General features: G+C 44.0%; 1 protein-coding gene across 3 annotated transcripts; it reads left to right on the top strand.

Annotated features, from left to right (window-relative positions):
* brpf3b (bromodomain and PHD finger containing, 3b) lies at positions 1–12,329 on the top strand. 3 transcript variants are annotated; one of them, XM_070968543.1, is made up of 13 exons: positions 1–270; positions 1,530–3,073; positions 3,404–3,560; positions 3,745–3,876; positions 4,070–4,198; positions 5,054–5,366; positions 7,542–7,832; positions 8,527–9,129; positions 9,731–9,812; positions 9,908–9,996; positions 10,144–10,238; positions 10,374–10,528; positions 10,828–12,329. In XM_070968543.1, exons 2-13 carry the CDS (start codon positions 1,554–1,556, stop codon positions 11,009–11,011), a joined length of 3,750 nt encoding a protein of 1,249 aa, XP_070824644.1. In that variant the 5' UTR covers positions 1–270; positions 1,530–1,553; the 3' UTR covers positions 11,012–12,329. The 3 variants fall into 3 exon arrangements, with proteins under 3 accessions (XP_070824644.1, XP_070824643.1, XP_070824646.1); XM_070968542.1 differs by having other exon boundaries at positions 30–397; XM_070968545.1 differs by having other exon boundaries at positions 30–397; positions 9,911–9,996; positions 10,828–11,155.
* The last annotated feature ends 260 nt before the right edge of the window (positions 12,330–12,589 follow it).

Raw genomic sequence — 12,589 nt, 5'->3', positions numbered from 1 at the left:
GTTTGTACTTTGGCTCATTTCGATTTAGCACATACTCTAAAACCCAAATAGCTAGCCAGTTAGCCGAAGGAGGCTAGTATTTTTCCTTCTCACAAAATTGGGTCGACAGTAAGCTGTTTATCAGATTAATAATGCATATATACCATTTTTGTTTTCTGTAAACCTTTGGGATTGACTGTTTGCCTCCAAAACGCTGTGTTGTGAAGAAACAGGATCATTATATATTAGCGAAATATACCGGCTGTACCAGCTAACTGTAGCTGGCTAACGGTAAGTTAGCTATTAGCTTCGAGAGAGACTACAGCAAGTAAGGCGGCTGGCTAGGCAACCATTACTGTAGAAGCAGCTTTAGACCGCCGGCTGTCGAGCTACCTGTGTCAGTCAGTTGCCATAATAGGTAAGATGACTTAAGTTTGCTACCGACTGTTTCTTTATAATATAGGGGCTCAGAACTTTTAACCCCATTTTAGCTAGCAACAGTTTAACTTGTTTTGCACCTTGTCAACGTTAAAAAAATAACAAGCCAGCTAACGTTGGTACTGCCCATTTGTTGAAGTTAGCACGTTAGCTTGCTGATATCTTTTACTATTTGTCTCCGTACTTTCATGTCAGACTACCGGAACAATGTGCCTTTTTCATCCAGACCTGAACAGATGAGGCGTTGTTTCAATACAACAAAACATTTTTAAAATTTAACTCGTAGAAGAGCTTTTAACAGTATTTTAAAACTGTAAATATGGCTGACATTTTACTCTCGAAATAAGGACACTGATCAGTTGAGACCGTGGTATCCTAAAATCTGATTGGCTCAGGGGTGGATCAGTCAGACTCCCCTTAAAGCTGATTGGACGTGCCCGTTGTGTTGTGGGTAGCTCTGATAGTAATTGCCTGCATTTTATTAAATAAAGTCGAGAATGATCAATAGATATTTTTCTTTACCGATCGTGTGTGTACTAATAATAAAGAGTAATCTCCAGCTTGACAGTTGATTAGCTGTCATTACATTTGTTTATGCATTTAGCCACGCGTATTGAGTGAGTAAGAGTTATGCGATTTGAGGTGTGTGAAGGAATGTTAGGCTACAGGTGATGTTGACCATGTTCCTGCCTAGTAACACTGCAGTAAAATGCAAATCACAACAGATGTTCATATTAAGTCTCTTTAGGCCTTAATTTTATGCTGTCGTTACAGCAGTGGAATTAGATTTTGCTTAGTCCTGTAATATTATATAATGACACCATATATGATGATGACAAGGGTAACTTAAGTTGTTGAAGGAAATCCAGTTAAATAAGAATAAGTGATTACTGAACAATTCACTAAGATAACAAAGGCAAACAATAGCTCTTATGAAACAGAGCTATGCTTAAAGGACAGAATAATGGCATGATGTTTTCATACGTTCTACTGTAGCACCACCATCAAATGCTTATTCCTGCACTATATACAAAATAGGTTTTCTATATTGACTGTTGTTTACAGTCTGACAATACAGTTTTATTCCATTTTATTTCCTGTTAAACCAACAGGAGGGAAAGTGTGATTGGTGGCCTATGAGGAAGCCACGTCGAAAAGGCCAGGTGGCTGCAGGAGGTGGTGCCGATGTCAAGAAGTCCAATGGGACCGTTGGCGGGCGTGGGGGTGCCCGCCAGCGATCCCCATCCCCTTACAGCCTCAAAGCATCTCCAAGCAGAGAAACTCTGACGTATGCCCAGGCCCAGAAGGTGGTAGAGGTGGAACTAGATGGTAGACTTCACCGCATTTCCATTCTGGAGCCCTTGGAGGTCATCACTGAAGATGAGATGATGGCTCAGGACATTAGTGAGTGTAACAGCAACAAGGAGAACAGTGAGCAGTCATCGTCTCCCACCAGCAGTGCCCAAACAGTCCGCAAACCGGTCACACCCCGAGGCCGTAGGAAAGACTCCAAATGTCCTCCTAACAAGTCGCCAGCACCTTCCAAGAACCACTGCCCCAGTTCTCATCCACAAACACCTGAAAAGTTTAACACATCACACCATCACCACATGACCCTCCCTGAACCTAAGTTTCATGTTCTAGAAACCTTCCTGCCGGTAGAGGCACCTCCTCTGCCGACGGCGTATTACCGTTACATTGAACGCTCAGCTGATGAGCAGGAAGCTGAGGCAGAGTATGACATGGACGAAGAAGACACCGCCTGGCTGGAGATGGTAAATGCGGGCCGGACATCCGAGGGTTATTCAGCTGTCTCACCAGACACCTTTGAGGTGTTGGTGGACCGGCTGGAGGAGGAAGCGTATCAGGAAGCCCGCAGCCGGGCGCCTTCTCAGAGCACTATTGACGACGATGCCTTCTGCTGCGTGTGCCTGGATGATGAGTGCCTCAACAGCAACGTCATCCTCTTCTGTGACTCCTGCAACCTGGCTGTGCACCAGGAGTGTTATGGAGTGCCCTACATCCCTGAGGGCCAGTGGCTGTGCCGCTGCTGCCTCCAGTCCCCTCAGAAACCTGTGGACTGTGTTCTGTGTCCAAACCGTGGTGGCGCCTTCAAGCAAACAAGTGATGGACGGTGGGCTCATGTGGTCTGTGCCATCTGGATCCCTGAGGTCTGCTTTGCCAACACAGTTTTTCTAGAACCAGTGGAAGGGGTCAATAACATTCCCCCAGCACGCTGGAAACTGACCTGCTACTTGTGTAAGCAGAAGGGCCGCGGTGCATCAATTCAGTGCCACAAGGCCAACTGTTATACAGCATTTCACGTCACATGTGCTCAGCGTGCTGGCCTGTTTATGAAGATAGATCCTGTGCGGGAGACAAACATCAATGGGACCACGTTCTCAGTTAAGAAGACAGCTTTCTGTGAGGCCCATTCACCACCAGGACAAGAGACTGTCTCAGATGAGGAGAATGAAGGGAGAGTGGTGGGCAGCAGAGGGAGGGCTAGTAGAGGACGGAGTGCCTACACAGAGGGTCCTGTAATGCTGAAAAAAGGCAGAAAGGCTGAAGATGATGCCAAGGTGGATAAAAAGAAAGGGAAGAAGAGCACAGAGTCAGCAGCACAAGTGACAGTGCCTCAGATCCCCACAAGCAGGTTAGATTTTATTTTACATTGAATTAAATAAAATGACTGGTTGTAAAAAAAAAAAAAAAAAAAGCAACTCTTTATTTAGTTATTTTTGCCAGACATTTGACTAAGATGGTTTTTCACCAGATCTTGAACACACCTGAAGAAGTCCAACTTTGTTAAATGTCACACACTTTTTTTTGAAAAAGTATCAGTGTGGTCGAGGTTATTTGGATTTGCTAGCCAGTTTAACTAACTATAAGTGAACAATTACAAGGACAAGTTCTCTAGTGGAGATGCCTGAACTGATATTAGTCATTTTGTCAGTACCAACCTGCATCCATCTATGTCATACAGGCTGAATATCATCTGCAAAGGAATCCTCTTCCAAAGGAAAAACCAGTTCATGCAGAGGCTGCATAGCTACTGGTTACTGAAGCGCCAGTCAAGGAACGGTGTGCCGCTGGTCCGGCGTTTGCACTCTAACGTCCAGTCCCAAAGGAATACTGAACAGGTGAGGGCAGGAAACTTAACGACAGCATTGACACTCTGACAATTTTTGTGCTCTGATGATTATTTTTTTTTGCTGGTATTTAGTGTAACAGTTTCTAAAATTCACTGATTGCCTTTAGATAACATTTCATATACAGTGTTCATACAACAGAGTTCTATAATACTGTATATGTTGTACCTTGTAGCCTGAGGTGGATGAGAAGGTTTCTGCTGCAAGAGAAGCGCTCAGATATTGGCAGAAGCTGCGGCATGACCTCGAAAAAGCCAGGCTGCTGGTGGAGCTCATCCGCAAGAGGGAGAAGCTCAAACGAGAACAGGTAATATACATGGATGCTAGTAATCATGGCGACTAACTGAAATTTTGAAGAATTAATTTTAAGGTGTTGTTCAGTGTAGTCTGAAGTTCTGAGACGTTTGGATGATCTCACTTGTCTTCCATATAAGAGCATATGTTGACATTATGGTTGCAACTTCTGTTGACATCATGTGCTTAATCTCTGACAACTGCAGGTCAGAGTTCATCAGGCCGCTCTGGAGTTGCAGTTGACTCCAATGTTGGTGCTGCTCCGCTCCACGCTGGAGCAACTGCAGGAGAAGGACACAGCCCAGATTTTTGCACAGCCAGTTGATGTCAAGGAGGTTGGACATTTCGCTTTTACAACACTGAAAATGTGTGCATACACAGTTTACATAGAGTGGCGACGTTGGAGGGCCAGCTTTTTCCAGAAGTGTTTCTCCCCATTCTGTATTCCCATTTCAGATATTTTTTAAATGTGCCCAGTGTTACTTAACAAAGAAGACTCTGCAAATAATGCAGAGACCCTGCAGGTTTCTGCTCTTACCTCCAGTTTCAGTTGTTTCAGCTGCATTTCTGAGAAATCTTGTTTTGTCTGTAATTTTGGTGGACAGCTCTAAATACCACGATACCCTGACTTCACTGTCGCTATGAAGGAGACACCAATCAGAGTTGCATATTCACTATAGTTAAAACACGGGTTCATACTTGATGAATTCACAAAAATTGACTCAGAAATTACAGCTGTACTGACTGAAGCAGCAGATTGGAAATCAGTTTGATCACAAAAGCATAATCTTTAGGTCCTGCCTGCCATTAGAGGTGCATGTGACAGAATTTTAAGCTTGATTATAGGATTTTCTTGATGAAATGCATCTTGGGAGACATAGATTATGTCGTACTCAGGCTTGTACCTTTGACTTTTTATCAAAAGCGTAAGGTCGTAATTGTTTGCACTGAGAGAGTTTCTGGCCATCAAAGCTGTAGAAGTGCTCCAACTGTAAGTCACGTAAGGTTGTCCATGGGAGAAATGAATGGGACTTATTTCTGGAACCATTGAAGCCAAAATTGCTGCTTAAAACTATATAGGATGTTAAAAAGAAAACCATTTGAACTAACTTTCTTCTACTAATTTTTTTGTAGTTGTCAGTATGTATCCTTTCTTCTCATTAATACTTGGAGTTCTGTCTCGCCCTCAGGTCCCAGACTACTTGGAGTTCATCAGCCAGCCCATGGACTTTTCCACTATGCTCTCTAAGCTGGAGGGTCATGCCTACCGTTCAGTGTCTGACCTGGAGACCGACTTCAACCTGATGGTGTCCAACTGCCTCCTCTATAATGCCAAGGACACAGTCTTCCACCGGGCAGCACTGCGTCTTCGAGATTTAGGGGGAGCCATACTGCGCCATGCCCAACGACAAGCCACCAACACGGGCCTGGACCAGGACTCTGGCATGCACCTCCCAGAGTCACCGCAGAAACGAGACTTTTACAGCTGCACCTGGGAGGATGGTAAGTCACAGTGGTGCTCAGTAGTCTTGAGACGTGTGTATCCCTCCTGTAGGATTTAATGCTTAATGTAGATACGTTGGGCCAAATGTTTAAAACTCAAACTCGAAATCTAGGCACACACAAAACAGATTAGATTAGATTAGATTAGATTAGATTTCTAAAACCACGCACGTCTGTTCCCTGTTTTTCTCAATCATCCTGAAATTGACGGATGTGTATGAGCCTTCTGACCATCCTCACGATGTATTATAATGCTTCAAATACATCCCCAGTTTCCTGGTTTGCATATACAGGGGCAGCATTTAGATTAGTTTTGAGGAGAAATGGCAGTAACATCTGAAAGCAGATGGAGAGAAACGCAATTTTACGGACTGTAAGCTTGAAATAATGACTGATCAAGTTGGCAGAAGAAAACACGTATTTGGAAGCCTAAGCTCTGGCATTATCAACAAACAGAACAAGTTGAACGACAGAGAGAGTAACTGAAGCAGTGAATGCTGTTAGGTCTGAGCAATGGACCCTGGAGGTGATTAGAAACAAGTGGTCTGATTTCAACCGCGAGGCCAAGAAGAGCATTACTGTGCACAGCGACAGTGTGCGAGCCATGCAGTGTTTTTAACGATCTGTTGATTGATCTCACCTGAAGGTGTCTGGTATTCATGCTCCCCCACAGAATAGTGTAATAATGCAATGTAGTGAAAAAAGCTCTTAATGAAATGTCGCCCAAGTTCACACCTTAATTATCCTTTTTTGTACACTCACAGCATCATACTCATTAGTCTCAAAAGACTGTGTACAGTACGCATGGAGTGTGAAAGATGAAAGATGAAAGATCTCACTGCCTGTGGATTTTTTAGACATTTGGAAATCTGAATAGAAAGAAGCATAAGTACACTTTTCTTGCACATGCATGTTTATACATTTGGCCAACAGTCTATAATCCAGTACAATTAAAGGTCCAGTGTGTAGTATTGAGTGTTATCTAGTGCTGGGGTAGCAAACTGAAACCATACTGAATGCTCCAGTGTCTTTGGCCATTCAGGGCTACTGTAGAAACATGATTCTTATTTCTAGGTGATTGAACGCTTCTAGGTGACATCATACTTATGAATATTATATTCCATGTCTGCCGTAAGAGCACTCAAAATCCTTCACACTGGACATGTATTTTTACAAAAATACGTCAGTACACTGCAAGTTAACGTTAATTAGATGGGAATGAAAGTTGGTTCAGGCCAGATTCAAATTTGTGTAGATACAATGTGCTTTAAGTTATAGATTAATTGAACTTTAAGTTGTGACTAACAGTCCCTAAATAGGAATTATAATTATCTCCACTATTTTTATTGTAAGTTCAGTAGCAGAGAATCAAACACACCCTCTCCAGAAATCCCTACGATTTGTCTATTGATGGGGTGTGGGTGCATTTTTCAATTCACTGTTTGTACGACATTGTGTACCTCAGCCTGAGAATCAGTATAAAATACTAGTTAGGTTCATGATCTTGCTTTAGTTTCAAATAAGAGCCATTAGGAGAAGTTAGTTTTCTGTTCCTGCTCAGGAAACGTTAAGGTCAGCACCAGTGCTGCCAGTATATGGCACTGTTGCATGCCTTATTTTGCATGCTTCACTTCTTTTTGAGTGGAGTCTGACATTTCCTTCTGTGAGGGAATTTTTGCCTGAGAAGTGACAGGCTTGAACGAGGGGTGAGATTTATTAAGTTGACAGTAGAGGGGTGGATCATATGTATGTAACAGGCTCATCATTTTTGAGTTTCAGTTTTGGACAAATATCTGACAGACCTTGTTATGGGTCTGTGTTTTGTATCAGTGCAGTTATTTCTCTGACTCTGTCAATTATCTGATGTGTTACTGGTTAATCACCCTTATACTGGAGATGTATTGTTAAATAATTACAGTGCACTGTGTCTGTAGACAATGCACATAGCTGTAAGTGTAATGCAAGTGTATAATATAGATATGTTAGAAATATTTCTTAAACTCAGTGTCAGGTTTTGGAAGTATTTAGTATTGATTTGACCTTTTATTGAAAAACCCACAGCAGGGTTAGTTCATCGGCATCAGTCAAAAAATATGAAACTTTGTTTTTGTTATGCCTTCACAGAACATGCATGCTAGCTTCACTCTTAGCCTAACTCCTTTGTGCTGTGTTCAGTTGACAGCGTGCTGGATCCAGACAACCGGCTTCATATGACCGTGGAGGAACAGCTGAAGGAGCTGTTGGAGAAGCTGGACTTTGTCACCTCCATGCGATGCAGTGGGGCCAGAACTCGACGCATCCGCCTGCTTCGTCGTGAGATCAACAACATCCGCTACAGGCAGGGCCAAAACCCCCGCCACAGCCTTCACAACGGACACCTGAAAGAAGACGAGGAGGATGACGAGGAGGAGGAAGATGAGGACAAAGACCCCAAGGTGGACAACGGTCTTTCGTCTTTGGACAAAGGTGGGTGATGGAAAGCAGTGAAGTCTCAACAGTATGAAATTGCCAATGCATGAACCTTTAAAAGCCTCTTTTTTTTTTTTCAATGAGACCAGTTGTGAACATGAGCTAACGGAACATTGTCCTCAGGTAATTGAGCCAGGGTCCCCCCCACGCACCAACCCCAACCACCCCACTGTCTCCAGTCTAGTAAGTAGGGGCCCACAGAGTCTCGTTAGCCATGGCTGCCTCACAACTCCTCTCTCCCAGTGCACTCTATGTCTGCACCTCTTCTATACATCACTGTCATGGACTCACCACTCTCCATTGGCCACATACAGTCATGCCATACCATCCCACTTCTGACTACAGGCTAGTCAAGTCAATCAGTCTCTTGTTACCGTGCAGGAGGGCAGCAGAACGCCTGTGATGTGTGTCAGTCGAGCCATAAAATAACCGCCATGTTACCATGTTGCTGGTGTACAGTTGTGAGAGCAAAGTTATTTACTCACTCGTCTTGAAAAGGTCCTCCACATCTGCAGAATACCTCACCTCCCTCTGGGCTGTGATTAGACTGTTAGAATGAAACCATTATGAAGTGACACCATTTTCCAGTGTGAATACTACACCGCCACATCACACGACATACTAAATGGGCAATCATTTCCAATAAATGTGGAGTGAAATTGAGTTTCATTTTTCTCCTCTCATCTTCCAGAAAACCTCAAATCCACCTCGCCCCCAACACTGGAACCTACAGGACCGGCTCCTCCTCCACGCCAGGGGGACGCACCTTTGGAGCCTCCCACGCTGCGGCCAATCACAGGGGAGCCCCAGTCCCCTGGCTGGCCCTGCAAACGCCTAAAGCTGGACGGTGACCTCTCGGACAACACGGCAGAGAACATTAATTGCACTAAAGCACAGGAGCGGCCGGCGTCACCGCCTCCCATTTTGCACAGTGAAGGACAGACGGTGGCCAATGGCCTGCAGGATCTCAGCGCCCCCCCACGACCCACCACCGGGGGAGTTGGACGACGGACCTCTGTTTTGTTCAAGAAGGCAAAAAATGGAGCTAAGCTGTTCAGGGAGAGAGGTAGCCCTTTGCTCAATGGAAAAGGGTCGCAGGATGACAGTAAAAGCGACACCCCTACACCCCCGAACTCCACAGCCAGTACCCCATCCTCCACACCTTTGTCTACTCCATCCAAGACCCCACAGAAAAGTCCAGGACCCCCAACTCTCAATGAAAAATGGGCCCCCAGTCGAGACATGTGCTCAGATAGTGAGCTGGAGAAGACACCAAATCATACACTGGAAAGTGGTGAGAAGCCTCACTCAGTTTCTGACATGAGACACTTGTTTAAGTTTAAGCTTCTCGGCCCTGAGCGGTCTCTTAGAACTGACTGCTGTCCGCACTGAAGACACTCACTAGGGTGTCAACACGCTGGGTGCTTGTTGGAATGTGCAGACTTAACATTTGTTACAGCTACCGGTTTACAAATCTCAACAGTCATGATGCATGATGACAGAGCAACAGAATGTGAGGCGTTTGAGATGTTACAGTTTCTCAGTAATGTTAGATTTAGCTGCATCCTTTCTTACAGAACAGACTTGTCATCAAGAGCAGTTTTCAACTTGTCTTCATCCATTTTTATTATCTTGTTTATCACCTCTGGTTCGTTACCTACTATTAATTATTTTACAACTCAATGTTGTGTAGCAGTCATACATTCTTTGAGCTCATCTTCTTTCTCTTTGCTATGTGGAAACAAAGCGTGCTACCTGATCACAGCATAGGAGCTGAGACCAAACACTGAGACGAAAGACATCTGTTCATAGATGTGCCCTCTTCTATCTGGTTTTCCTCCTGGTATTGTAATTTAAGCAGCAGCTCGTCTGAGGTTTCTGTCATTTGCTTTCAGGACTGACCAACGGCTTTGACAAGCACAAAGACGGCGGGTCCGACTCTGAGTACAGCCCTTGTCCAGTCCTCCACAAAGAAATGTAAGGTGTTGTGTGTCTGTTGTCAGTGGTTGTTTGGTTGTAGTAGTGATTGACAGCACTTTGACTTTACAACATATTGTCATGTTGTCTAACAGCAGCTCACCACCCAAACGAAGTCTCGGGAAACCAGCTCTTTCCAAAGTTCCCTTCCTGGACATTGTCAACGGAGACTCAGATTACACCGGTAGGGTTGTTTGTTTTGTTCACCTGAATTTAACTAGCTTTGGTTTTTCTTTTCGTTTTTTTTTTTCATACCAATGTCAATGCTGAAAATGTATGTGTGAATGTCCTGTCATTTTCTTATTCATAAAATGATGCTGCTCTTTTGCAGGCAATGGCAGCCAAATGTCTGAGGACGACACAGAGCTGGAGCCTCTGGAGCTGGTGTGGGCCAAGTGCCGGGGATATCCTTCCTATCCTGCTCTGGTAATCTATTATTCTACCTATAATGACTGAAGCACCATCTAATATGAGTTACCAACAGGTGGTGACACTCTTACATACTGGAGGCACCTTTCATCCACCCACATTTTGATCAATTCAAATTTGTGTTCATTCCAGATCATCGACCCAGAGATGCCCGAGGAGGGCCTGCTGCACAACGGGGTGCCCATCCCTGTCCCACCCAAAGACGTCCTCCACCTGGGGGAGCAGAGGCAGGAGGAGACCAATGAGAGGCTCTACCTGGTGCTCTTCTTTGACAACAAACGGACATGGTGAGACAGACGCACTGGAATGTAATGCAACAGGCCCACGTAGAGCAGAGCGTTTTAGTTAAATGCACTTCAGCTGGTTGAATTGTTAAGTCCAGGAGGATCCCAACAATTGCAAAATGCTCAAAGTTATTTTGCTCATTAATTTGAAAAAGCATATAATGTACTGTTGTTATACATGTATCTACATTGAAAACACAAATGTATAATCTAAATCATACAAGCAGGTTTAAAGCAGTGAAAGTGGTCATCGTCCCTCTTCTTCAAAGCCTCTAACAGTCTGTGTGTCCTTGGTGCTGTAGGCAGTGGCTCCCACGTGACAAGGTGACACCCCTGGGTGTAGACGACACAGCAGACAAGCTGCGCATAATGGAGGGCCGCAAATCCAGCATCCGCAAGTCTGTGCAGGTGGCATACGACCGCGCCATGATCCACCAGAGCCGAGTCAGCCACAGCCATGGCTTTGTGGCCTCCAACTACCTGTAGAGGGCAGCGGTGAGCCCTGTGCGCACCCACAGTCAGCCACTATGCATTTCTCTTCGGTCTTAAAGCAGCAGGTGGACCGAGTCCTGCTGCCAATCCAGTTTGTATTCACACTGTGGTCTGAAGAGATTGCCGCGGCAGCACAGAGTCCTGGACTGCAGTTCGTTACCAAACCACTAGTGTCTGACACTCAGAGCAGTGGCGTTTGCCTTCGTGTCGCCCTCGTGGATGCGGAGCTCCAGATGTGAATGAATTGGGTCCCATATTGCTGCAGTCAGTAAGCGTTAATGCCCTGTTCAGGGTTGTATGGAGGTATCTGCTTACACCACCCGGATGTGCTGAAGCTGTCTGTCTGGATCAAATGTAGAAGAATTCCCCTCTATTTTGTATAATGCTACTGCCAAGGAATCAAAATTGTCAGAGAAGAGATTGATGTATTTATATGAGACGCAGAAGACATATGAATGGATCACTGCCATCTTTTATACAATAGCTTTTTACATTTTAATCTTTTACAGAGACACTTGTATATTATAAAGGCACACTTTGTGTACATATGTATGTGTATTATCAAACCCAATTTAATTTAATGTTGCTGTTTTGAAATGCGTATTTCAATCAACCCACATGGGCAAAGCGAGGCTGTGTATATTTGTGGAGATAAAATAATTCCTGACTCGCTACTTAGCTTGTCTTTGATGTAATTTCATTGTGCTGTGTGTGTGTGTGTGTGTGAGTGTGTGTGTGTGAGTGTGAGTGTGTGTGTGAGAGAGCGTGCGTGCGTGTGTGTGTGTGTGTGTGTGTGTGTGTGTGTGTGTGTGTGTGTGTGTGTGTGTGTGTGTGTGTGTGTGTGTGTGTGTGTGTGTGTGTGTGTGTGTGTGTGTGTACACATTCAGAGCATACAACACAATGAGCCATTGTTCTTTATATTTGAATTCTCTTTTGATACAGAGAGAAATAATTTATTTATGGAAGACAGAACTATAGAAATAAAGCTATATTGGTTAAAGTTGAGAATGAAATCTTATTTAAAACAAATGGAGTGAGGTTTTAAAGACATGCAGCCAACGTTTTAACAGATGAGTTCACATGTTTGGTTTGATGTTGATGATTTTACTCAAGACCAACCGCCATCATTCACTGTTGACCCCCAGAAGATTCTATTTATTGTCAAGAGCCCCATTTTATCAAATGGAAAAATACACCTTTATAAGCTTGTACTACCTGCATATTTTACCTGCTCACCAAATATTTTGTCTGAACCAGTATTTCCTCATTTTGGGAAATAAATGCTCTATTAAAGACCTTTTGGGATACTTAACCGCAGTTCTGAGTTATTTCTGTCTAAACCCAAAGGTGAGATCAGCTCACATAGGATTATTTAATAATAGTCACGTGTTGACAGGCATCGTGAACATGATCCCTGATTTCAGGCGGAAAATTCTTTTCCACTGACAAACTCCAGCTAACAATCTGTCATTTTGGTTTATTTTAACAATAGTGTACACTGTATACAACAGTTATAAAAAGGCCAATAAAATATCTTTTGTCCGAACAAACTACAGCAGTCCATGAACACAT

This window comes from Chaetodon trifascialis, chromosome 8 (genome assembly GCF_039877785.1).
Source record: "Chaetodon trifascialis isolate fChaTrf1 chromosome 8, fChaTrf1.hap1, whole genome shotgun sequence".
In the NCBI taxonomy this organism is placed as follows: Eukaryota; Metazoa; Chordata; class Actinopteri; order Chaetodontiformes; family Chaetodontidae; genus Chaetodon; species Chaetodon trifascialis.
The sequence above is the reverse complement of the archived record's forward strand: the minus strand, read 5'-3'. Positions and strand labels throughout refer to the sequence as shown.